Here is a 23,980-nt window from a genome sequence, read left to right on the forward strand (position 1 = left end):
CCCTATATATACTGGTGGGGAGGTTGGCTGTGTTGTCATTTCTTGATTGGTTGATGGAGTTGATGTTTGCAGATTGGCTGGCTTTTTCGTAAGAACATGTGTGGCTGAGGTATTGGCTGTGTGTCTATCAGCCTCCTGTGTTGTAACGACCTGGGTAATGGGCTGTGTGATTACCTTCTGAGTTCTGTTGTTTTGACATCCTGGGTCTTGTGCTGTAATCTTCTGGGTTGTAATGACCTGAGTCATGGGCTGTGTGATGACCTTCTGAGTTCTATTGTTGTGACATCCTGGGTCTTGTGCTTGGACCTCATTGAAACGTTGTCAATACCCTCAATCTTACATGGGAAAAGACCCAAACACGCCAAGACCTGCATACCTGTACCCGTGAAAATCTACGAATATGTATATATATATATATATATATATATATATATATATATATATATATATATATATATATATATATATATATATATATATATTGTATATTCTGTAACCTTTTTAAAATTCAGTTTGGAAATTTGCTATAGAGAGAAGGTAGATTGATTTATTTTGAAAGATGGAATTTCTCAAATGAAGTTGCCATAGTTAAAGGCATGAATAGGGTGCCATAGTTGTTTAAAGGCATGAATAGGGTGCAAAACAGCATAAATTTATAAAAGATACATTTGTATAAATTGTACCTTTTTTCTTAAAGATATGCGTTATGATTTGATTGTATGTACTCTGAAAAATAAAAACTACTTTTGGTATTTGAGCAATATAAAAGGGCCTCCATTTGTTTGCCGATAGATAAATTAGCTCAGCTCATGGGACAGGTAAGTATTCTACTGCTTGCTACTGTTGCAATAGGAAGAATAAAATTTCCAGGTAAAGCTGTTTGTTTTTAATACTTCTAAAATGCAACCAACAGAGCCAATGTGATATTAAGGTGTCAGAATGGAACTAGGGAGACCCAGTTTCAAGATAATCCTTAGTCATGGAAAAAGTATGGAAATGTTGGATTAATTATATCCCACTCTACCTCACGCAGTAGTTGTTTGGATAAAATCAAATCTACTTATAAGCCACCTTGATCTCTTGAAGACAGAGCTGGATATCACTCTAACATATACATGTGAGTTGCTTAAGGCTAAATCAGCCATCTATTTTGTCTATAGTTAGGTAAACGATATTCCATCAAACACCTGCATTTGGGTACCATGTGCATCCTGCTTTTAAGTATCCCAGAATATGCAAGAGACAAGTAAAGGCAGAGTCCCTGCCCTTAGGAACATACAATTGTCATTAAAAGAAGTTTTAGAAAAAAAGCTTTGCCTGTTTCAAGAAATAAAAAGATGGGGGGATCTGAGCAGTGGAGGAAAGAAAGAGTAAAAAAAGCTCTCCTCTTTAGTAAGGCAGCTGCTCACCTAAATGAGACCTGGGCATTTTATGGCCCTTGTGCCACATCTGGCCCTTTGGCGGTCCCGGTCCAGTGCTTGTGAAATCAATCTGAAATTAGAAACCAAATGTAAATAAGTGTATGCCAAGCACTCAGTACAACTGCATTGCTTTTATTTTGAAGGCAACTGCTATTTTTTTTCCAATTTATATATGTGTGCATGCCTACAGACATTCACAGCCCTGTTGGTTCAGCCTTCCACAACAGTCCCAGTTTCTCATGTGGCCTCTTGGGAGAATTCATTGTCCACTTTTAGCCTAAACTGAAGGGATGAACAGCTTTCCAAGCAGTTCAAGCAGGAATACATCTTCTTGAGGGGGAACATAGCATATTTACACAAATGAATCAGTGATGCAAAGTCTATTGCAATGCTTTTCAGAATAAGGATAGAGTTCATGCTACTTGCATTTGTTCTGAGATCGATATAAACTTGAGATTGATTTGGTCACTCCCTGTTTGTTCCTGATTGAAACACTGATATCTTTTGAGCGAGCTTTTCTTGACATGTGACTTTACACCTTTGTAAATCTGTGGGATAGATTTATCTGCTGCAGTGGTGGGATTCAAAAAATTTTTTACTACCGGTTCTGTGGGCATGGCTTGGTGGGCGTGGCTTGGTGGGCATGGCAGGGGACGGATACTGCAAAAACTTCATTCCCACCCCACTCCAGGGGAAGGATACTGTAAAATCTACATTCTCTCCCCACCCCACTAACCTGCTTTCCAGCTCCTGTGCAGGGCAACAAAAGAAGACCCAGCCGATCAGCTGGGATTTGGGAGGCAGAGAATAGGTGGGGTGCAGGGCTAGTCAGAGGTGGTATTCCGAACTCAAAATTTCCACTACTGGCTCTCCAGAACTAGTCAGAACCTGCTGAATACCACCTCTGTGGCAGAATCATTAGAATGCAGTACTGCAAGCTGACTCTGCCCACAGCCAGGAATTTGATCCTCACTGGTTCAAGGTTGACTCAGCCTTCCATCCTTCCAAAATTGGTAAAATGAGGACCTAGATCAGGGGTGTCCATCTGGCAGCCTACGGGGTGGTTGCATCACGCGCAGACCATGCTCACCACAGTTCCATGAAGGGAAAAAAACATTGCCATACGTCACATGATGGCAATGTGACTCCACGAGTTTGACACCCATGACCTAGATTGTTGGGGCAATATGCTGACTCTGCAAACCATTTAGAGAGTACTGCAAAGCACTATGAAGCGGTATGTAAGTCTAAATGCTACAGTGCTAGTGCTATATACAGTATGTATAGTACATATATAAGTGTATGCGAGAATATACAGTAATCTTAGGGGCTGGAAAAAATAATAAAAGATTTGTGGGATATATGACCCCAGGCTGCAAGTTGCATAGCCTTCTTCTTTTAAAAATCTTCCTGGGTGTTCTTGTCCTGGGCCTTGAAAATCCTCAGTGCACTTCAGCTGTTTATATTTGTATTACAATTAACAGTCTAAAGGGATATGAAGATAGAATAAAGCAGAGTAGGAACAAGTGGATGCTGGATATAGGATATCCCTTCCTTAAAAGTTCTATAGAATTACGTCAGTTCTTCCTTTTAGAGAAGTTCTTTATGGTTGCAAGAAAGTGGTTATGAAACTTTCCAGAGTCATTTCATTGTTACTCAATCCATAAAGGGTATGCGGTTAAAGAGTTGGGCTTACTGGTTTGTACATATGTGACCAGCTATATTTTCTCCTGTTTCCATTTTGTTCTTGTGGTTTAAGTCTCGAAAGCAGGATTCTTCATAGCATTTGGCTAATCATACATACCAGCCTTAAGTTTGTATCTTCAGATGCAAAGCAGCTCATGTGCTGCTTTGTATTTGTGGGCAGGATAGGGTTGCAGGAATTCTAGCCCTTGGCAGTATATGTTATCCCAGTGTATGCTATCCCTTTGCTGCAAATGTCATCTGCCCACTAGGAAATCCCTACTTTCATTCAGGGTGCCATTGAAGGCCATCTAGAGCTCTGTGTTCGCTGCAGTGAAGGTCTTTCCATTATCATTCGCTATTTTAATTGCACATAGTTCTTACAGGAATAAGTCTGTGATAAAACTGTCCTATGTCACAGTGCATAGATGAGAATAAGAAATGTTTATATCTGACTGTTTTTATTTTGCCAGGGATTGAATTTACTTTGCTAGGATCTGAATGTTTTTATTGAACAAGACTTAATGGCTGCTCCAGTCATGCCTAAATTTTACAGTTTTTGCATTTTGAATGAAATTGCAGCCTCTTTGATGGCATTCTTTTGGGAGTATCATGTGTGTATGTATGTATGTGTATGTATGTATGTATGTATGTATGTATGTATGTATGTATGTATGTATGTAGTGGAATGTGTCTGTGGGTATACATGACTTCTAAACTATGTCTCTTGTCTAGATTTCTATAAAGATTCTTTATAAGTCCTATTCTATTTTATTCTTATGAATCATATTTATTAATTATTTTCAGTACTCTGCTGTAGGCAACTTTTACATACTTGGGAGAGCTAAAGGGAAGGTTTTGAGTACTTTTAATTAGGATGAAGGGCAAAATAATGTTCAGAGAGCAATGGAAATTTGCTTATATGTTTACCCATATAACCCATTTTGGATTCCATAAGAGCAGAGATTCCGTCAATCAAAGTGTGAGAAAAATGTTTAAAGTAAGCTAGCAGACAATTCATCTGTCTGTCTGGGTGTCTGTGTCGAAGGTTCCTCATGGCCACCACATTAATGTGCCTTCTCCCATTCCTGAGCCAGCACAAAACTATTTCATTATAATTTGCATGGTTCTGACAGCCAGATTGCTGCCTCTGTCACTCTGCTGTACCTCTGACCTGTCACTTGGGTTCAGAAAGGGGTAGAACTTTCCTCATATCCACCCCAGCTCCTAAGTATCCCAATTGGTAAGTGCTTATGAGAATACAAGTCCTGGAAATGAAGGGTTATAGCTGGCTGCGCCTGGAAGTAACCTCTAAAAAACTGAGATACACAAAATGGCATCCCGCATCAAAGTAGCAGTAAAAAGCATAGCTGTACAAGCCATTTGTTGCCAAATGTGTTGGTGGGGAAGCCTATAATTCATTTATTACTGGTAGAACCATCATCACAGTTGGCAGAACCTGAACTCTTTCATGGTTTAAATGGGCTAGGCTTCTTTTTAAAGACAGAGCTAATATCATTTCAAAAGGTGAATAACTCTATTCAAAAATAAGTCTAGCGCTTTTCTAGAGAAGTACAAAATTGCCATATATAAGGAGCCCATTGTAATCCCATTCATGCATTAGATGGATATATGTATCTGCCTGGAGTCCAGCAGCCAAGTAAACTAGTCATGGAGTGCCCAGTGATTGAGGAAAAAATGGGCCTGCAGCATCCTAAAGCAGATAGCAGGTTGCAAAACAAATTCATGTTGCACTTCAATGTGATGACCCCTTGAGAATGACATTCTTACCAGATTTCATGTGTATGCATCCAGTTTTTGCTTTTATTTGGACTGCACCATATTTAAATCACTTTAAATATTCTTATTTTAAAATAGCATTTCAAATAGTGTTTGATTCCATACTCATGGAAGAAAACATCAAAAAACAAAGGCTTGTCCACCAACATGTGAGAATGGAAATCCTTTAAAATTTCAGGGGATACCATTTCTTGGTTATGGCAACAGAAGAGTTAAAGACATACTTTGAGCTATGGAAACTGGGGCCCTTGGGGTTAAGACAGTTTAAGTATATCTTGTCAGGTTCTGCTGGGACTCGTTGATGTTACTCCATGCTGAGGAATGTCATGGTATTTTCCCACTACCACCTCAAGCACAATTTTCAGAGTGAAGAACATCTGTGTCTATGCAAACATATGCATGCTTACATCTGTGTCTATGCAAACATGCTTATATGTATGTGGAATATTATTGCTTTTTTTCTCTTTATACAGGTGTATAATACCCATTGCACCCTGGTCTAGCACAAAGCCATAACTTTTAATTATTGTAAGGAACACTGGTCCACATATGTTTGATGGGGATCTGCTAGATAGGCTAGTAGACTGCATATATTAAAGCCTGGATAATATTTCATGCTTGATTCTTTGTGTTCTGTCCTCTTTTTGCAGCCCCCATCTTTCTTCAGTCTATATTTCATTTTCCTTTGAAGAATGGAAATGTGTTGACTTAACAAGAATCCACCCCTTTTCAAAATATTGCTAAGCGTTTGAATACCACAAGACAATGAGTGAATGTGAAATTGGATTTCAAGGTTGGGTGTGGACTATTCAACAGTATGGATGAGCTGTTTTATTGGGGGGGAAAGTTATCATTATAGGGCAGCCTTTAACACCTTGGTACCATCGAAGTATGTGGAAATTCATCTGCTTTAATTTTCATTCAGTTTTTGATCTGCTTCTGTTAATATCTTTTTCTCTTCACTTCAATAATGAGATAATAAAATAATTCTATTTTGAGGGCAGAAAAGGGGCTGGATTGGAAGAATTTACAAACTTAAAAGTTCTTTTCTTCCTTGTTATCTTCCATTCCCTGATTTGGCATTCTAGATTTCAGAATCAGCATCCAAATAAAATTTTACAATACAACTGTGTACTTTTTTTTTTTTTACAACAACAGGGTACCTTTTGGATATGTGTTAGGACTTTAGCTTTAAGAATTCAAAACCAATCCCAACAATATCCAAAAATAACCTTTGGGGAAGTATCTTCAAAATTATCTCCAACCTATTTGAATTATGTATGTTTCCTTGGAGTAATTGTAGGAATGAAATATATTTCCATTGGGAAGTTCAGAATAAATATAATGAACTGCTGAACTTTTAGTAATCCAGAGGAATCTTGTAGCACTGTTGCTTGTGCTTTTGATTAGTGGCAGTACCCAGTACTTTTTAATTTTCCACCTTTCATATAAGTTTTGTGCAAAAGCAATTCCTAGCCTTTCCCATACTGTTGCCTTTATTTCATACGTACAGAGTGCTTTTTCTCTCCTGTTTGCACAGCAGATATTCTGGATTATCTGGGATACCTAATTTATAAAGAGTGATAGAGAATGAAAAAACAGAGTTGGCCCTACCACAAGAAACAAGAAAGTAGTTACTTTAGGCAATTGAATTGGAGTGATCATGAAAAAAATGGCAAATTGTTGTTATATTTGTTACTAGTGGGAGGAGAGCAAATATGGTTGTAGGGTTTTTTATTTTCACCTTGACTATTGGGTAGAGACTGCACATGCAGCCTGCTTTAGGCTAAAACTTTTGTAATAATCAAGTTATTGCGTTTTAGAGTTGATTTAAATAAACCAGGAAGCAAGCTTTCATGTAGCTAGGCAAAAGCCTGTCTGTGGAAAAAAAATATACCTTAAAGCTAAAATTGCAATAGCTGTGATAGGAGAGAACCTGGTTAAGTTAAAAGAGTCATGTGTCATTCCTAGAACTGTAATATCAAAAAGAATGTTTATAGTATACATGGAGTCAAATTGTACAGACTGTGTACAGGTTTTGTTGAGTTGATTTTCAACTGATCTACCTTATTCTCCATTTCTGTCATTTATATCTTTAGGGACTTAATTGTTGTGCAGCATTTGTATTGTTATGATTTTGCATATAGTACAAATCATATTATAGTTTATTGTGATGTATAAAACCTGGCCTTTATGTGATCTTTGGTAGGCTTCACTCAAGCTGGAATACAGTAAGACTCTTGTCAATAAATGAGAATTTAACTTTTTCATTCCCTTGCAATTCCAGTGAAATATCTCCATATTATACAATCAAGGTTTTAGCATAAACAAGTATAATAGTTATGGAAAAATGGATATTTATCCAGATCTTTTTGGAAGAATGGGAGGGATTACATTGATGAGCTAAATGTGTGTGAATGAGTGGGGAGGTCAGCCTGTGGGATACATGCAATACACTAAAAGATATGCTTTAAAGATGAGTTGATGAATAACTAGAATGCCTGTATTTACACTTACACTTGTGCTAAGTGGCATTTTCAGACTGAATTTCATTGACTGGATTTGTACAGTGCACTAAGCAAAAGGAAATGTCATATTTTGGTTTACTTTATTTGTGAATCCAAAATATGTATAAGTGGAGAAAACGAATAACCTAGCTCAAACCCCCCTTCCTCTTAAGAAGGAAAAAGTTGCTGACCTGTTGAAAGACTTGACACCAACATTGATTTGTAATTGACTGCTTGTCCTTATTTGAAGAATCTCTGCCTGCTGAAATGGAAATATTTTTTTAACCTTGATTCAAACTCAAAAACTAAGCAATTTACTAGAGATGCATGCTGCATTCCAGGTGTTGACTTCTATAATAGTAGAGCCCATCAGCCATTTCTGGTGTGCACACATGCTCTTGGATGTGTGTGGTTGCTAGCTTGTGGGCATGCCAGTAGATCCTCTTCACAGGAAAACCACAAGAAAGTTTTGAAGGAAAGGGCAAAGAGAGAAAAGAAGTTACAAGGCCCACTGGGTTAGGCATCCTTAGCCCTGCAGGGATACAAGGCCAGCTCCAAGGCACTCAATAACTAACCAGGCAAGGCCCTTCTTTGAACACCAGTTAAAAGGAGATTATTATAACCTACTCTATATGCAACCTTACCTTCATAGCATCTGACAGAAAATATCTCTTACTCCTCTGATTGGTTCATGGATAGACCGCCTCATTCCCATTCTACTTTTCTTCCAATGGTAATTTGCAGATCGTATGTTTCCTTATTAGGTTTGAGTACCTCCTTGCCTGGAGCTTATGTGTATCATCTCCTGCACATAGCCCCTTTTCTGAAGTGGACTATGTCCCTTCCCAGAAGCACTTTAAAGTGGACCAGTTTCCTGCTAAATACAGAGAACCTTAAAATGTAGAGATTAGTCTCTAATGTATTGTTTATTGAAAACAATATCTGTATTCAGTGGTACATACACCTGAATATGAGCACAGAGGACTTCAACTGCTCCAAAAAGAGAATAAAGAAACATTGTACCCCAGGGCTGCACACCCTTCTCTGAGGCAGAGGATAAAGAACTTTACAAGCTGGGTGTGTTGTCATGCTTTGGTCCAACTGATAACATCTCTGACAAGAAAAAGTTGGCACTTAAACATACTTCTCTGAACAGGGAGTGGAACTTATTCTTATAATCTGTTCTTCAGAAGGTTGCCTTCTAATGATCTGTTTGTTTGCAGTTAGTCTATAAATGCTTTGTCAAGTTCCCTTTCTCTGATTATTACAATGCATTTTGTCACCTGACTTCTATCATTTTGCACCCAGAATTTGTGAGTATCTTGACTTTAAATTAATCTTCTGTCTTATCTATGAAGAATCAGGATGGTCTGGTGTCTTTTATGCGGTCACACAATTTACTTAAAAGTTTCAGAACTAGTAGTAACATTCACCAGTAACAGCATCATCCCAAGTCTTAATTGATAACAATTAACCTTTTCTTTTCAAATCAGTACTGTTTGTTTCACATCTCGGCAAACTTTTTTTCAGTTTGTTTCTAATGATGCTTAAGATAGTTGATCCCAAGTCCACCAGTCTTATTCTCTCACTGTCTTAATTATCATTCTTACGTCCCAGGAAATTTTACAATAGACAAAAATAATGTTGCCAAAGGGAAAAGGTTATCTATGGATACCAATGTACATGGCTTGGCAGGGCCACATTCATGGACCCTGCCAAGCACCTTCATCCACCCCTATCACTTGCCATATCTCCTTTTCCCAATACAACCAATACGTTGCCTGCTTTATCCTGCCTCCCTTTCCATGGACTAACTTCTTCCTCCCCCAGGCAGAAGCCCTTCCAACAACTCAGTATCATGCTTCACTATCTGGCTGGTCTGGCTAGTGATATTTTCCAAGCTTCTTCTGCATGGCATTCATCAGCCCTTGGTCCCTAACAAGCCAGACTCCTCCTCCCATAGCTGCCCCTTGGTGACTGCCACCATGTGCTTTGAAGAGAAGTATATATCTGCCTGTCTGAAAATTTTGTTTTTAACACAAAATTAAGCTGTTACAATCAAAATTAAGCTGTCCTAGAGGATAGGATTTAATGGACAGAGAACAATAACTTATTTTCTAGTAAAAGTATGCTTTATGATTGACTGTGCAGTTAGTTAAATAGGCAAGTCATCTGTGGCAGCCATTTTGGGAGAGCTTGCATAAGGATAGTGCAGGACTTTGGATCTGAAGGGAAAATTATATTTCAGACTGTGGATGGGGACAATTCCTTAAAACAGCTGGGTCTTTTCCTGGGAGCATAATCCTGGGGAAAAGACATTTAGTTTAAGAAGTTGTCAACAGGTGCAATGTGTGCACCGATGCACACTCTGAAACAGTTTTTCTCCTTCAAATCCAAAGCATTGCATAGCCATAATGCATACCATATATTCTTAAAATTCCAGATGTGTCTATTTGTTTCTAAAGCCCCTAGGCAAACATGATATTTACTGGTGGCTTTGGGCCAGTCAGAATATTTCCAGCTTGCTTTAGGGAGTTATTGTGGGAACAAAATAAAGACATCTGCCTATGCCATGGTGAACTCCCAGAGGAAAAGGCAGGATAAAATAAATATGGATCCAAGAATGTCCAAAAAAATTCACAGGAAAAATCACAATACTTTGAGGAACAATAATATTTTATTTAGCTGATTGGGATGGAAGACTGCTTTCTCCTTTCTAGGTAAATACTGTCCAAGCTAATGCAGGCTTAATTTTGGGGCTGAAAATGGATGGATGGATGGAAGGAAGGAAGAAAGGAAGGAAGGAAGGAGTCTAAGGCAGAACTAGAACTTAGTCTCCTAGTTTCTAGTCTGGTGCTTTAACCATTAGACCAAACTGGCTCTCGGTTGTATGGACAGATGAACACACACACACACAATTGATTTTTAACTATAGTAAAGAATATTAGAATGCTCAGTTGATCAGTTTATTGTCCAGATGCTAACTACAAGTGGATAGTTCAGGGTGTATTTCTCCCTATTAAAATATTTCTTTAAATCATGCTTTGGCTGAACAAAAGTTCAGAGGATTATCCCCTGTTCTAGAATATAGGACAATTGATGAGGTTATTCAGTGAATAAAATGAAAGGAGATCTCCATAGAAGCTGCTTTAAGCTATTATAGAAAAGGGAAGATCTATATTTAAATTACCCCTAATTTGATAATTATATTTTGTGTTTCATCCATTGAGCTTAAGATGGCATTTATCAGTGGTAGATGAATCTGTGTTCTGTAAATATTAATAAACTATGACTCTGAAAACCCTTTCATCCATGGATTCTTCAACAATTCGAAAGCAACTCTCAACTATTCTTATCCCACAATAATGGCATATTTGAGAATTGAGCCAGTTTATTTCTGGCTCAGCTGTGTTGCATTTGAAACTACAGTTAAACTAATCCTTTGAAATTCTATAGCTCTGTGAAACTCGTATTTATTTGTAATGCTGACTGTAGTTTTTAATAATATATGGAGGATCACTCCAGTCATGTCATACATACTTTATCCCCCCCCCTCCCCATTTCATCCCATTTTATCCTCCTAATAAAATAATAGGCTGGTATGTTAGTGATTAGCTCAAGGTTACTCGAGAAACGTCATATCCAAGTAAAGATTTGAACTAGATATGCCTAGTCCTATTTATATTTATAAAATAAAAAGTTCCTGTTTCTGAATTACCTCATGAGTATCTTGCTATAAAGACCAAAAGATGCCTAATCTTGTTGATGAGAGGGAAATCCCTCCTGAATAATTTAGCAGTGTCAAACACACTTTTGTTTCATCTCCAAATCAAGGTCAACTCAAAGCAATGCAATCTATAATTTGGGCATATAAAGTATATACAGAAATGAATATTTTACATGCATATGCTCAAATGTTAGTATTGTTGGAAGGTTTTGAACAACCTATACATGTAAAACAAGAATTGATGATCGCAGTTTGTTATTTTTGGATTAATACCTTAAGTTCGGGTATCTGGAGTTAAGGGTGATTTGTGAAGGAAACATGGTGAACGGATGACATTTTGTACATTTCCACACCTAATATTGTACTTCTGATTATAATCTAGCCAAATGTTGAGGAAATGGGAAAGATTCATAAAGATAATACTCAGATATAGGCAATGTTCTTTTTGAATGGAGCCCATTTTATCCTACCAAGTACTTTAGTTTAATCCACATGCTACATCCTGAATTGCAGAAGCAAAATCCCTAGCACTCACATCCCAGTACAGCAGTTAAAAGATTGGGTTTTTTTTTAGTTAAGGAAAACAATAGGGAGTACTATGATCATTAATAAACATTTATGCAGAAATGTTTCTTTATTGTTTCTGCAGTCAGTCCTTAACTGTGGTTATACATCAGGGTTGGGCCTCTAATTGTGAGGATTGTATCATAAAAATAGATCTCCCTCAATTTATTATTAAAGCAAAGGTTAAAACTAATGTAATGAAATCTTAAAAGAAAAAAGCATTGGTGACTTATTCATTAGGAAAGATGCCATGGTTTAGTAGTAGAGCACATGCTTTGCATGCAAAAAGTCCCAGGCTCGGTTCCTGGAAAGATTCTTGTCTGAAAATTTAAATAGTTACTGTTGGGTTATTAATGATCTGATTCAGCACAAGAGACGTTACTATGGATTCTGGGTTTTATGCTATTGACTATGATTGCAAAATAACAGAAGGCTCTCCAATGCAAACTCTAATGCAGGGCTAGTCAGCTGTTCCAGAGGATGCATTTCTATTTCCAAAGCTATTTTTAGTCTTGAGGGCTACAAGGAGCTTTGTTAGTGATGTGAAGGTATCACTAAAGAGCACTGAATTAACATTTTAACAGAAAAGCAGATACATGAAGTCTCTTGGAAATTTAACAGATTGATATTAAAGCTTACAAACTGTTTTTTAGAGACCAAAAAATAGCACCGTTCAAAAATCACCATTTATCATTGTATTTTGCCAGTGTGATTATGGAGCTCTGGAGACTGCAAAAATCGGTGTGTGGTTAGCATGGAGATCACAAGTTTTCTTCTTCTTCCACCTATATCCTGGTAGAGCTCCACAGTACTGACCAGAAGCATTATCTTTTAAGTGGCTTCCATAGATTTCAATTGTGAGCAGAACTTCTTAGCGAGTCAAGCCCAATATGTTTGGACGTGCAAGTCTTTAAAGTAGGCATCTGAACTGCTTCCATTTGATACTAGCCTCACTTGTCTCACAGCTTTATTTCTTTTTCAAATCACTACCAGAAAAAGATGATGATTTTTGAAAGACTAGGCTCCTTTTTTAAAAACAAAATTGTATTTGACCTCACAAACTAGGGATTTCTGCTCCCCTTTTTATCAAGGTGAGGATTAATTTGGTGTACCCAAAACACCATCTAAAATGGTTTGTGCTGTATAAAGTATTAGATGTTAACAATTGAAGAAGAAAAAATTAAGCCGTGTCATTTTTTAAAACATTTCATTAACTCTAAAAGTATTCATTTGTCCTATCATGTGACACTGCAACACTCTTCAGGCTGTTTTTGCATTACAGTTTAATTTTTGGCAACGGATGAATATAGCACCTCTCTGCTGCTTTTTAAGGGAACCTAGTCTTTTTTCAAAATCAACTCATTAAAGTAACTATCATTAAACTGATTTTTAAAGCAGCCACATCTTTTCTTAGCCTCAGACAGAAGCCTAAAAGAAGGCATGTATTATCCATTCTGAATCAGAGAGATGCTGAGCTTGCACTTGTTCCAGAGTTGTGAAGCATGCACAGCCTTACAGTCTGCAATGCTGAGAATGGAACTAACAAGTGAAAACTGCATGTACTGCATATACAAAGCTGTATTAATAGAATGTTAGTACAGCTAATACACTAGAAGCAAAGGGAGGGAGGGTATGCATTTGACAATGGTCTGAAAAATGCAGAACAGGTTGTGTAGCTGCTAACTTAGTAAATAAAGGAGAACATTGGGATACTTAACCTTTTCCCCATTTTCCATATTTTCACTTCAAATAATTTATCCCAGTAATCAGTGGTGGGATTCAATTTTTTTTACTACTGGTTCTGTGGGTGTGGCTTGGTGGGCGTGGCAAGGGAAGGATACTGCAATATGAATATGCATTTAATTTGGAAGAACTTCTTGGGGAGAGCAGAACTAGTATTTTATCATTGACTCCACATAATTCAATGTTTCTATGACTAATGTATTGATCATGGTAGGTTTTGGATTTTTAAAAATTTAGCATAGAGACTTAAAATGCAACATGCAACAAAGATAACATTTTTCGCATTGCATTTAACAGATTTATTTCCTCTTACTTTTTTCTAATTTTTATGGATAAATTTTATACAGAAGATTTACCTCAACATTATTCTGATGAATTATTCCTATGACCAGGGTAGTTACTGTATATCTGTAAGGTATAATACATCTTGAGTAACTCTTCCAGCAGTTTTTATATTCCTGAAATAATTAAATGACATTGTCCATTTCCTTCCGAATACAGAAAAAGCCTGTTTTAATTTTAATAGTGCATGATCTCAATATAATGGGTCAACAATTTAATGCAAACATCAAGTTGAACTGCAGATTAAAAACTATTTATTGACTTTAATATCAGAGACGTAATAAGGTTGCAGTATTAAGCAGGTGAGTAAACTCCAATAAATGCTGGTAGACCTATATAAACTTGCATAAGATTATACAATAATAACCATTTCCAGATGAGGGTGTTTGGAACAATCTCAAGATCAGCTGATCAGTGGAATATTCTGAATCCTTGGATATATGACAGTAAAGGCCTCCAAAGTTATACTTCTTTTTCTTAAAGAGAAAATATGAAAGATTATTACATGGATGGTGAACACACTATTCCTGATGTTTGCACTGTAAAATGTGTGCACGTTTCTCCTTATCATTTTCTCTTTTTTGGCTAATTCAGCCTTTCTTAATCAAATATTTTTTCCAGGTGCAATAAGACTATGAAGTTTTCTGCTTTTGGAATCTTGGAACTGCAATTCTAACATAAGGGGCGGGTACCAGGTTGGAAAAGGGTGTATAAGAATGTGCTCTGTGAGAAATGTATAAAATTGGTACAAAACTGGCATAGGAGAGCTATTTAAATAAACTTTTTTCTTTTTGGTTTGGCAGGGAGATCCCATTCCTGAAGAAATATATGAATTGCTGCGTGACAGCTCCGTGCGTTCCATCAGAGACCTCCAGCAGGTCCTGCAGATAGAATCCGTAGGTAAATTTCCACACCAAATGTTCCTGTTTAATAAATCTTTAACAGATATAACAATGAAGCAACAACAAATGCATTTGTATACCACCTGAGAAATACCATTGTGAATTATGTGTTTTCTAGATTCAGATTACACAAAGTAAAACCATAGGTTATATCTGGGTTGAAAAGCTTCTCCCCCAAGATGGTATGTGGCAGTTCATCCACAGAATAATTCTATAGCATATTTTAATGTTTGGCGTGAACCAAGTCTAGCATGCAATTCATAATGTAACCGGGGCATATTACTTGCAAATAGGTTTTAATGATGATGATGATTTTCTAATCAGTCTGTAATTATTTCTGGTGTTCGGAAAAAAATTAGACTGTGGTGTTATAATCTTCTGTGCTTGAAATTAGATATCAGTCTTCCATAATTCATTTCCCTGGCTTTTGATTTTTAGTCTATATGAAAGGAAAAATGAATGACATCGGGTAATGAGAGGAGAGTTAATGTGGTGACTGGACCAGGCTGCAGAGAGAGTTGGGGATACCTGTCTCAGGACTGAGGTCACAGACCAGATTGAATAGGCTTTGGCACGTGCAGGAATGTGAGCACGCGTCATGGCCATTGGGTTGGCCCTGGAATGTATTTATAAACATTTTCTTCACAGATTCCATTCTGATCCAACCTCTGCTCCCGCCTGTCCCCTCCCCACCCCCTGCCTTCTCTTTTGTGTTTGTCTATTGGTAGCTTTGTAATCTTTGCCGAGACACTATCTACGGGGGAACAGAATTTCCTGTCTTTGTTTCCGATGCCAGTTGGACCATTGGCACGTTCTCAAAAGCATTCCCGCTCCCTTTCAAAATGCCTGTAAGGGGAGGAGGGAAAAAAAGAGGGAGGGCACCAGCTGTGTTCTGCTATTGTTTCCCTTAAACTTGCTTGGCTTCTCTACCCGCCTGTCCCGGACTACACAAGCCATACAATGGGGTGCCTTCCAAAATTAGCAGCACTGGCTTTTCCACAGCTGGGCCTGTTGCCCTGGTCAGCAGTAGCTTTACTGCCCTGTCTGAAAAGACACCCTTGGGGGAAGGGTGAGGTTAACTGGAGAGCTCTGTTTTTCAATAGAAGATTTGTTTCAAGTCAACAGCATTGCTATTTTTCCCTTGTCTGTTTAACCTTTGCACAAATACAGCCCCCACCCTGCCCTGTTAAAATTCCAGAAAATGGGGGATGGATGGAAGAAGATGGGAAGATCCAATTAAGTTCAGTGGCATGGATTAGAGATAAAGCTTTGATGTCATGATTCATCTTGCTCTTTCCTTTGGGAGTTGGGAGGTTTTAGGAACAATGAATCTTGGAATAATAGCCTTTTAGAATATTGTAGAATCAAAATTTATATAGTTGGGTGCTGAATCTCCAATATATCGAGTCTTGATTTCTGCAGAATCTGATGTAGAAAACCCGAGCCTTTATTTCTTTTAGCCGTAAACACAAAATTCAGTCAGATGCTTGTAGCAACTTTGCCTTAATTCTCTTTTTTTCTATAGGCTTTCTATTTACTTATTTCTTACATTCAGAATTATTCCCCAGAAATAAAATATGCCCTGCTTTACTTTAAGTAGTTCATAAATGAAAAGACTGCAACTGTGTAGGAACAATCTTCAAATACTGCCATTGACTTTGGAATCTGGAGGGGTTTGTTGACTCCAAGGAAGCTCTGGGTGATGTGATGGGAATTGCTTTGTTCAGCATTTCCTATGGGAAAATGTTAGAGAATGTTTATAAAGAAAGCTGGCAGCCTTATGTTTTACCCATCCCCCAGAAGACCCAATTGGCTAAAATTGAATACATCATCCGTAGGAGGGACAGAACTATTATACCTACCTACATCTTCACTTTGGAAGGATAGAATTACAAAGGCCTGAGATCTTGAAGTGTCTCTATTAGTTTGATGAAGTACAGACTTGAATAGAGGGATAAATAGCCAGATTGGTTCAGAGGCAATTGAAATCAGTCAAATAATTTATTTTACCATTCAGGTTTATTCATATTTACAATTTTGTGAGTTTTTTAAAAAACAACAACCACCTAAAACATGTCCAATGCAAGCAGCACTTTATTACAGGCAAATATTAGTAATCTAAAGATAAATGTTATTATTAAAATGATTTATTGGGTATAAAATAAATATAATGTAATAGGAAATATGATGTAACCTGAGGATGTCTGCAAACAAACACAGAATGAAGAGTAATATATTATAAAATTTGTATCAGATTAATTTGCTGTGCTATTTATTACCAACTTCCATTGAAATGGTCTTGCGGTGTTAAGCACCGCATTATCTGAACTTAAAATAAAGTGTCAAATAGTTTCCACTGTAGCTGTTAAGGGATATGATAAGAACTGCAGATTTTGAGGTTCACTGTCATAGTTTCAGATTTCTAGAATTTGGCTTCTACTACAGAATTATAGTCTCACCTTGTAACTGAAAAGCAAAAATCCAAAACATACATTCTTATTTTTCTCCTTGCTTAGAAATACATTTTGGGTCATGTTGGGGAAAAAAAATAATCATTTTTTAAGGTGGGGAGAATCTTTACCTTTGCATCATTGCATTTTTCCTACAGTCTCCAGGTATATCACTGCTTATAACTTACAATTCCTTCAAACAAGGGAAAATACCTGCACATTTTCCCCTCCTAATTTTAAAATATTTATGCTGAATAATCATTATATATTTTATTTTATATAATACATCTTGAAAAGAATTAAGAAGGTAGGTAGAGTTACAGGTTGTAGAATTTTATTGAGTTTATTATTGTAGCACAACATTGCCTATAATACGTCTTGGCCTTCTTAAGAGGGATAATTATAGTATTTTGCTAAATTACAACCAGTCATTTCATTGTTTATGATTTTGTGCACCTTCGGGTATTTGCTGTAGTGATGCAACTTATATATTAATTTACTTAATGACATTGGGTTTTTTTTTCTCTTTTTGCAGATGAAGATACCTCTAGTTCATACATGAATTTTACCCAAATGTATGCTGGTGAAAATCTTGTTTCTTTGTCCCGTGGAAGACGAAGTTTAGGTAAGCTGTAGACATGCTGGCTACTATATTTCAACAAGTATGGGGTTAGGTTTTGTCCAGAAATACTTGAGTTTTAGTTTTTGCACATATAAATCAGCCCTATCTTCTACCAAACCAAATGAAGTCTTTTTTACAGTTTCAATCTTTGGAATCTGTTTTGCCGCTGGTTCAGAGATGAGAATATTGGTTAATTACATGCATTTAAAAGAATCTTAGATTCTGCAAATGGAAAATCATAATCCTTTAACTGAATCAACTAATTAAAATGCCTTGTTTTTTAAAGGAGCAGAATAATTAATTTGGTTATAATGGAGGGATATATAAAATAATTGGTAAATAATTAAGATATATATTTGGTGAAATATTTTCATCTCTTGTCCAATAGAAAACTTACAAAGACTCCTCTAACAACTTCAAAATACACAGCAGAAATGCCCCCAAACACTTCTGAATAAAATGAGACACAGTTAAACATGCAATAAGGAAAACAATCATGAGTTTCAAAGTTGATTTCACCATGAATTTTTCCTCTGGATTTTTCTAGGCGGAGCAGAACCTATTGAGCCAGCAGTAATTGCTGAGTGCAAGACACGGTCTGAAGTCTTTGAAATCTCCCGGAGCATGGTAGATTCAACAAATGCCAATTTTATTGTGTGGCCACCCTGTGTAGAAGTGCAACGGTGTACAGGCTGTTGCAATACCCGAGCGATGCAATGTCGTCCCACACAGGTTCGGGTACGACATATCCAGGTATACAGATATCTCTGTTCTTCTCCCCCAGTTTTCCAATCTTCTTTGAATCTTACTTAATCTTGTTTGAAAGTTGATAAAGTGCAATAAACACACTTCACTTTATATACACCCTTTATGTGCTAAATTATCTCCTGGTGTTGGAACAAATTTGGCTTTAATGGTTGTGAATGTTTCTTGATTAATATACAGGCAGTCCTAAACTTACAACCAGAAATGGTGTTGGAATCTCAGTTGTTGAGCAAAATGGTTGTTAAGCGAGATGTCATATGATCGCTTCATTCAATACCACGATCTTGACATTCCTAGTTGTGGTTGTTAAGCAATAATTGCATGTCATTAAACAGAGTCCTAAGTAAAGAGTGCAGGGGCTCCTCAGAGAGTTGAGGGAGGCCCAATATAGGCTTTATGCAAGTAGAACCTTAACCCTAACCCCAGAAAATCTCAGAAGCCCACCTAGCCCACTAGCACAATGCAAAGCTTCTGCAACCCGGGATACCTCAGCCAACTGCCCGACTCATCAACGTGGCACAAAGTTGCTGCGACCTGGGAAGCCTCAGCTGTCCACCTGCTCCCCTCAACACTTAGGACTGCAGGGGTGTTGCAGTTTCCCCCACCCACCTGTCTACCCCATGATCTATGCCCTTTTGGCCACCTTACATAGTGACACTTACTGCAGCAGCACTGGGGCTGAAGTAAAGGCCTGGGGCCTTCAGTAATCTTAACCAGCTGCCACTTCCCCCAGGTCTCAAGTTTTAGTCTAGCACCAGCTCCACTGAGTAATGTTGCCTCAAGCACCACACCTCAACCAGCCATAGCCCCACCATTCTGTCATGCTCCAAATTGCCCCCACCATCCTGAGCTCTACAGGATCTGTTGCACCTCACTCATTTTCAGTCATTTTTTCCCACAGCTGACAAACGAGCACTGTTCTCCAAGCCATCTCACACCATTCTCCATGCTAGTATCTGTTTCTCACCTTTCATAAACCTCATATCTTTATTGTACAGTTATCTTTATAAATAGTGTCTTGAATTGCTTAATTTGTATCTACACTGTTTCAAAACTTGATGTGTTTGCTTTATCAAATGGGGAATCTACGTGTTATTCTGCTTTGATTGTATCTGATTTCAGAGTATATTATTTTATTTTATTTGTAGTACATGCATTTCTATTTCAGGAGTTACTGCTTTGAGATGATCTGATGGCTAAGTATGTCTAATAATTCCAAGAATAGTGCTGGCAGGAACATGACTTCTGGTAGAGTTTCTCTCTAGTTTTAAGGTCAAAAGAGGAAGGGAAACCTAAATGTAATCCATAACAAAGTTGAGGCCCTCAAACCAACTCAACCAGCAAAAGGATCTTTAAAAGCAACCCTAGGACACAATGGCAAAAACTACATAGCATTAAAGAAAACAGGCAAATTGTGTTTTATTTATTTATTATTTGTTTGTTTGTTTGTTTGTTTGTTTATTTATGTCAATTCCTTACAAGATGATATAAGTAAAAAACATAGTTATGAATACATGAAATGGATACATATAAGAAAAATAAAAGAAACAATAAGACAGGGATGGTAGGCACATTGGTGCGCTTATGCATGCCCCCTACAGACCTCTTAGGAAAGGGGTGAGATCAATAGTAGAAAGTCTAAGGTTAAAGTTTTTGGGGTTTGGGGAAGAAACCACAGAGTCAGGTAGAGTATTCCAGACATTGACCACTCTGTTGCTGAAGTCATATTTCCTGCAATCAAGTTTGGTGCGGTTAACCTTGAGTTTGTATCTATTGCGTGCTCTTGTATTGTTATGGTTGAAACAGAAGTATTCATTGACCGGAAGGACATTGCAATGTATGATTTTATATACTATACTTAGATCGGACCGAAGACAGCGTAGTTCTAGATTTTCTAGGTCTAGAATTTCAAGTCTGGTGACATAAGGTATTCTGCAATGAGTAGAGGAATGTAGAATTCTTCTTGTGAAATATTTCTGGACTTTCTCAACTGTGTTAATATCAAATACGTGATGTGGGTTCCAGACTGATGAGCTGTATTTGAGTATTGGTCTAGCAAATATTTTGTATGCGCTAGTTAGTAGTGTGATATTACCAGAGAAAAAGCTACGTAGGATTAGGTTAACAACTCTTAATGCCTTTTTGGCTATGTAGTTACAGTGGGTTCTAGCACTTAGATCATTAGAGATGAGTACTCCAAGGTCCTTGACAGAGTTTGGATCATCAACAAGGTCTTGACTATTCAACTTGTATTTTATTTTCTGATTTTTTGCCAATATGTAAGACAGAGCATTTATTTGTTGAGATTTGAAGTTGCCATTTGTTTGACCATTCTAATACATAGTCAAAGTCTTTTTAAAGGGTATCAGTATTGTCTGTGGTGTTGAATAGCTTTACATCATCAGTGAAGAGCACGCAGTTGCTCTTAATATGATCACAGAGGTCATTTATGTAGAGTATGAAGAGAGTTGGTCCTAGAACACTGCCTTGGGGGACACCACTGTTGACAGGTGTAGTCATCTGATGGTTAGCCCTCTTTCTGAGAGTCATTGAGGCCACTTGGAGATTTATCTGTACCGTCAGGGTCACCTGAATGGTGCAAATAAGTGTGGGACCTTTTTAGAGTTGCTAAAAGGACTGTGTTGTAAACAGGGAATAGGTGCTGTTGTATCCCTCCCCCTCTGTTGGGAGAAGCTGCTCAATCTTATTGGGCTGTTTGACTCCGCTTGCAAACTAGCAGTCCTCTCTGTCCAGAATCAGAATTGCAAGCTGCTGCTCCCTACCAAAAGAATCATGTTTGGATGGACTTTATGAGACCTTCAAAGGAATGAAATAAAATTTAAAGAACAAAAAGACAGCATGATGCAAAGTATGGTCAAAATTATGTCGAAGGTAGGTTAATATTGTTTTGCAAAGATAATTCTTTGTTCATTTGCCAGCACCTGTTTAAAACAATAGAACTGAAATGTACACCTGGGCAGCATCAGAAAAATATCACTGCTATCAATTTGGCTACGTATAGGGAACAGAAGATGGGAAGGTACAATCCAGTCAGCCAGAACTTCCAGGTGCACGTTGAGGAACCAATAATGAATTATTGTGTTAAATATATGAGTTAAGCCTTGGAAATTAAAGAGAGTATTTATGCCAACAGGATATGACCTGGTACGATTAGAGTTTAAGATCAGTGTAATGATTAACTTATAGCAAAAGGAATTGAGAAACTATGGGAAGAAATAAGAGTCAGAAAAATATATATAGAAAGAAGATTCTCAAAATGTCAAATGGCTTCCAGAACAAATTATCTTGACAGGCAGACATTATGAAAGCCTTGGGCAACAAGAAGGAAGTACAGCAACTAATCGCAAACTTCCAGCTTTAAGCAAGTAAGGACAAGGAAATATATATCAATCAAGAATTTTAACCCAAAGAGGAAAATCACAAGAAAAGAGAGGTACTTTTAAGAAAACCAGAGAACTTATAGAAAAATTAAAGGTTATAGGAATATCCAAGAGATCTAATAATAAATGAGTCTAAAATTGCTTGAGAAATTAATTAAACTCTTTACCAATGGGATTATGAGATGATGGAGATATTTGAAGGGAGATAATATATTTAGGAAACAACTCCATGAGAAAGTAAGATGCAAAACAACAGAACACTGTCAAACAGAAGAGCATTAGGTATAAATGAAATGCCTGTTGAACTGCTTAAAATGCTCAGGAAAAAGAGAGTTGGATTTATAGCCAACAAATAATGGAAACGTAAATGTACATATCTATATTAAAGAAAGCCAATGTCAGAGAATATCCAAAGTTTAAGAAATATTTATTGCTTGACTACAGAAAGGTTTTTGTTTTGTTTTGTAGATCATATCAGTTGGACATTTTAAGGCTAATGGGCATGTCAGAATTGTTTTGAATAAATTTCACAACGAAGCTATTATAAAAACTGAATTTGGAAAAATAGAGTAGTTCAGAAAGGTGGAGGAAATGGATGTATATTAATTCCTTATTTGTTAAACTTGCACAAGTATATTATTAGAGGGATTGGCAGAAATGACAGTAGACATTGTAAAAATTGGAAACTGAACAGAGAATTTGAGATGTACAAACAACAGCAGAAGAGTTCATTAGGAAAGTGAAAATAGTGAAAAATCTGGACTAGTTAAACATAAGAAAGCATTAAGTATGCTTGGTGGATTTACGGGTATGGTAGATAGTTCTGGATTTTTTGGATGAAGAATAGGCAAAGATGGATAGTATACAAGAGAAAAATAGATTAATCTTAAGAAGGAAAACAAATACAAACTGAGGCAAGATCATAAAGGTTTAGGGGATTTTTTTTTTATGTCAACAGATATACAAACAGGTTTTTTCCCCTATGAAAGTCAAATATTGAACCACTGTGAAAGGTGAACACTGAGAAAATGACATAGAAATGACGTAGAAAGAAGATACAAGAAGTTGTATTTGAATTATGAGCCTGCAGGCAGTCATTAAGAGTGCCATAGGTTGCAGAAAGGTCATGAAAAGAAAAACTGTTTGCTAGAGATGATGATTAGCAAGCAGAAAGTCACATATTATGGACAAATAATGCAAGTGGACCATAAAAATTAATGATTGTCAAGTTTGAAGGAAAAAGAAGAATGGTATGACACCTGTGATGATGAATGGGTTCAGGGATATTTTATTTTATTTATTTATTTATTTTATTGGTTTTATATTGCCGCCTATTCACCTATGGCGACTTGACTTATATTATTGTAATGTCCCTGGAAACTTTTTGTTCTGGGACTTTAGGCAAATGGAAATCATGTATACACCAAGAATTGATTCAATGATATATAAATAGTTTCACAGGTTAAGGTTAATAAGGGTTTAGTTATTTATCATAATATTCAGGAGTTTGTTTCCTGCATAGTGTTTGGATCAAATATTGCCAATTATATTTCATATACAATGAGTCCTATAAATGCCTGTTTTAAAAAAGCCATGTTCAGATCTGTATTGACTCCTCCTTGTTTTATAAAGATTGCAGATACAGCAATCAATGACTTTATTTTAAGTTTTCTGAAGAAGGAACTCTCTAACAAATTATCCTTTAAAATGTAATACAATAATTAAATCCAGTAGTCCAGTGGTAGAACTGGCAGAAATGAACATATTAATATACATACTAACAAACAGTTCGATTCTTTATTGTGCTGATGCACTTAATAAATATCACATTCCCAGCTGCTCTTCTAAATTATCTTCTCTGGATGTATTGTAAGTTGATATCTTGCAAATTACCTCTTCTGGTGCTGTTCAGTTTCCAGTCAATATGGATCTCTATGCTTCTTCCTGGACAAAGTATTTTACAATACAGATCCCTTGCTTGACATCTGTTTGAGAACAAATTCCTTGGATTTTTTTCATATAACAATGCACAAAGGAAGGAAAATGTTACACC

At 36.9% G+C, this 23,980-nt stretch overlaps 1 protein-coding gene across 2 annotated transcripts in view; it reads left to right on the forward strand.

The window, feature by feature from the left end:
- PDGFB (platelet derived growth factor subunit B) overlaps window positions 1–23,980 on the forward strand; it is a 38,240-nt gene that overhangs the window by 5,814 nt on the left and 8,446 nt on the right. For both annotated transcript variants that reach the window (XM_087968301.1, XM_026694861.2), the window contains 3 exons: window positions 14,591–14,687; window positions 17,675–17,764; window positions 18,309–18,514. In XM_087968301.1, coding sequence (XP_087824427.1) covers window positions 14,591–14,687; window positions 17,675–17,764; window positions 18,309–18,514 — 393 coding nt within the window. The remainder of the gene's footprint in view (window positions 1–14,590; window positions 14,688–17,674; window positions 17,765–18,308; window positions 18,515–23,980) is intronic.

This window comes from Notechis scutatus, chromosome 6, assembly GCF_049901735.1.
Source record: "Notechis scutatus isolate UNSWTSFEM ecotype Mainland chromosome 6, rNotScu1.2, whole genome shotgun sequence".
NCBI classification, from domain to species: Eukaryota; Metazoa; Chordata; class Lepidosauria; order Squamata; family Elapidae; genus Notechis; species Notechis scutatus.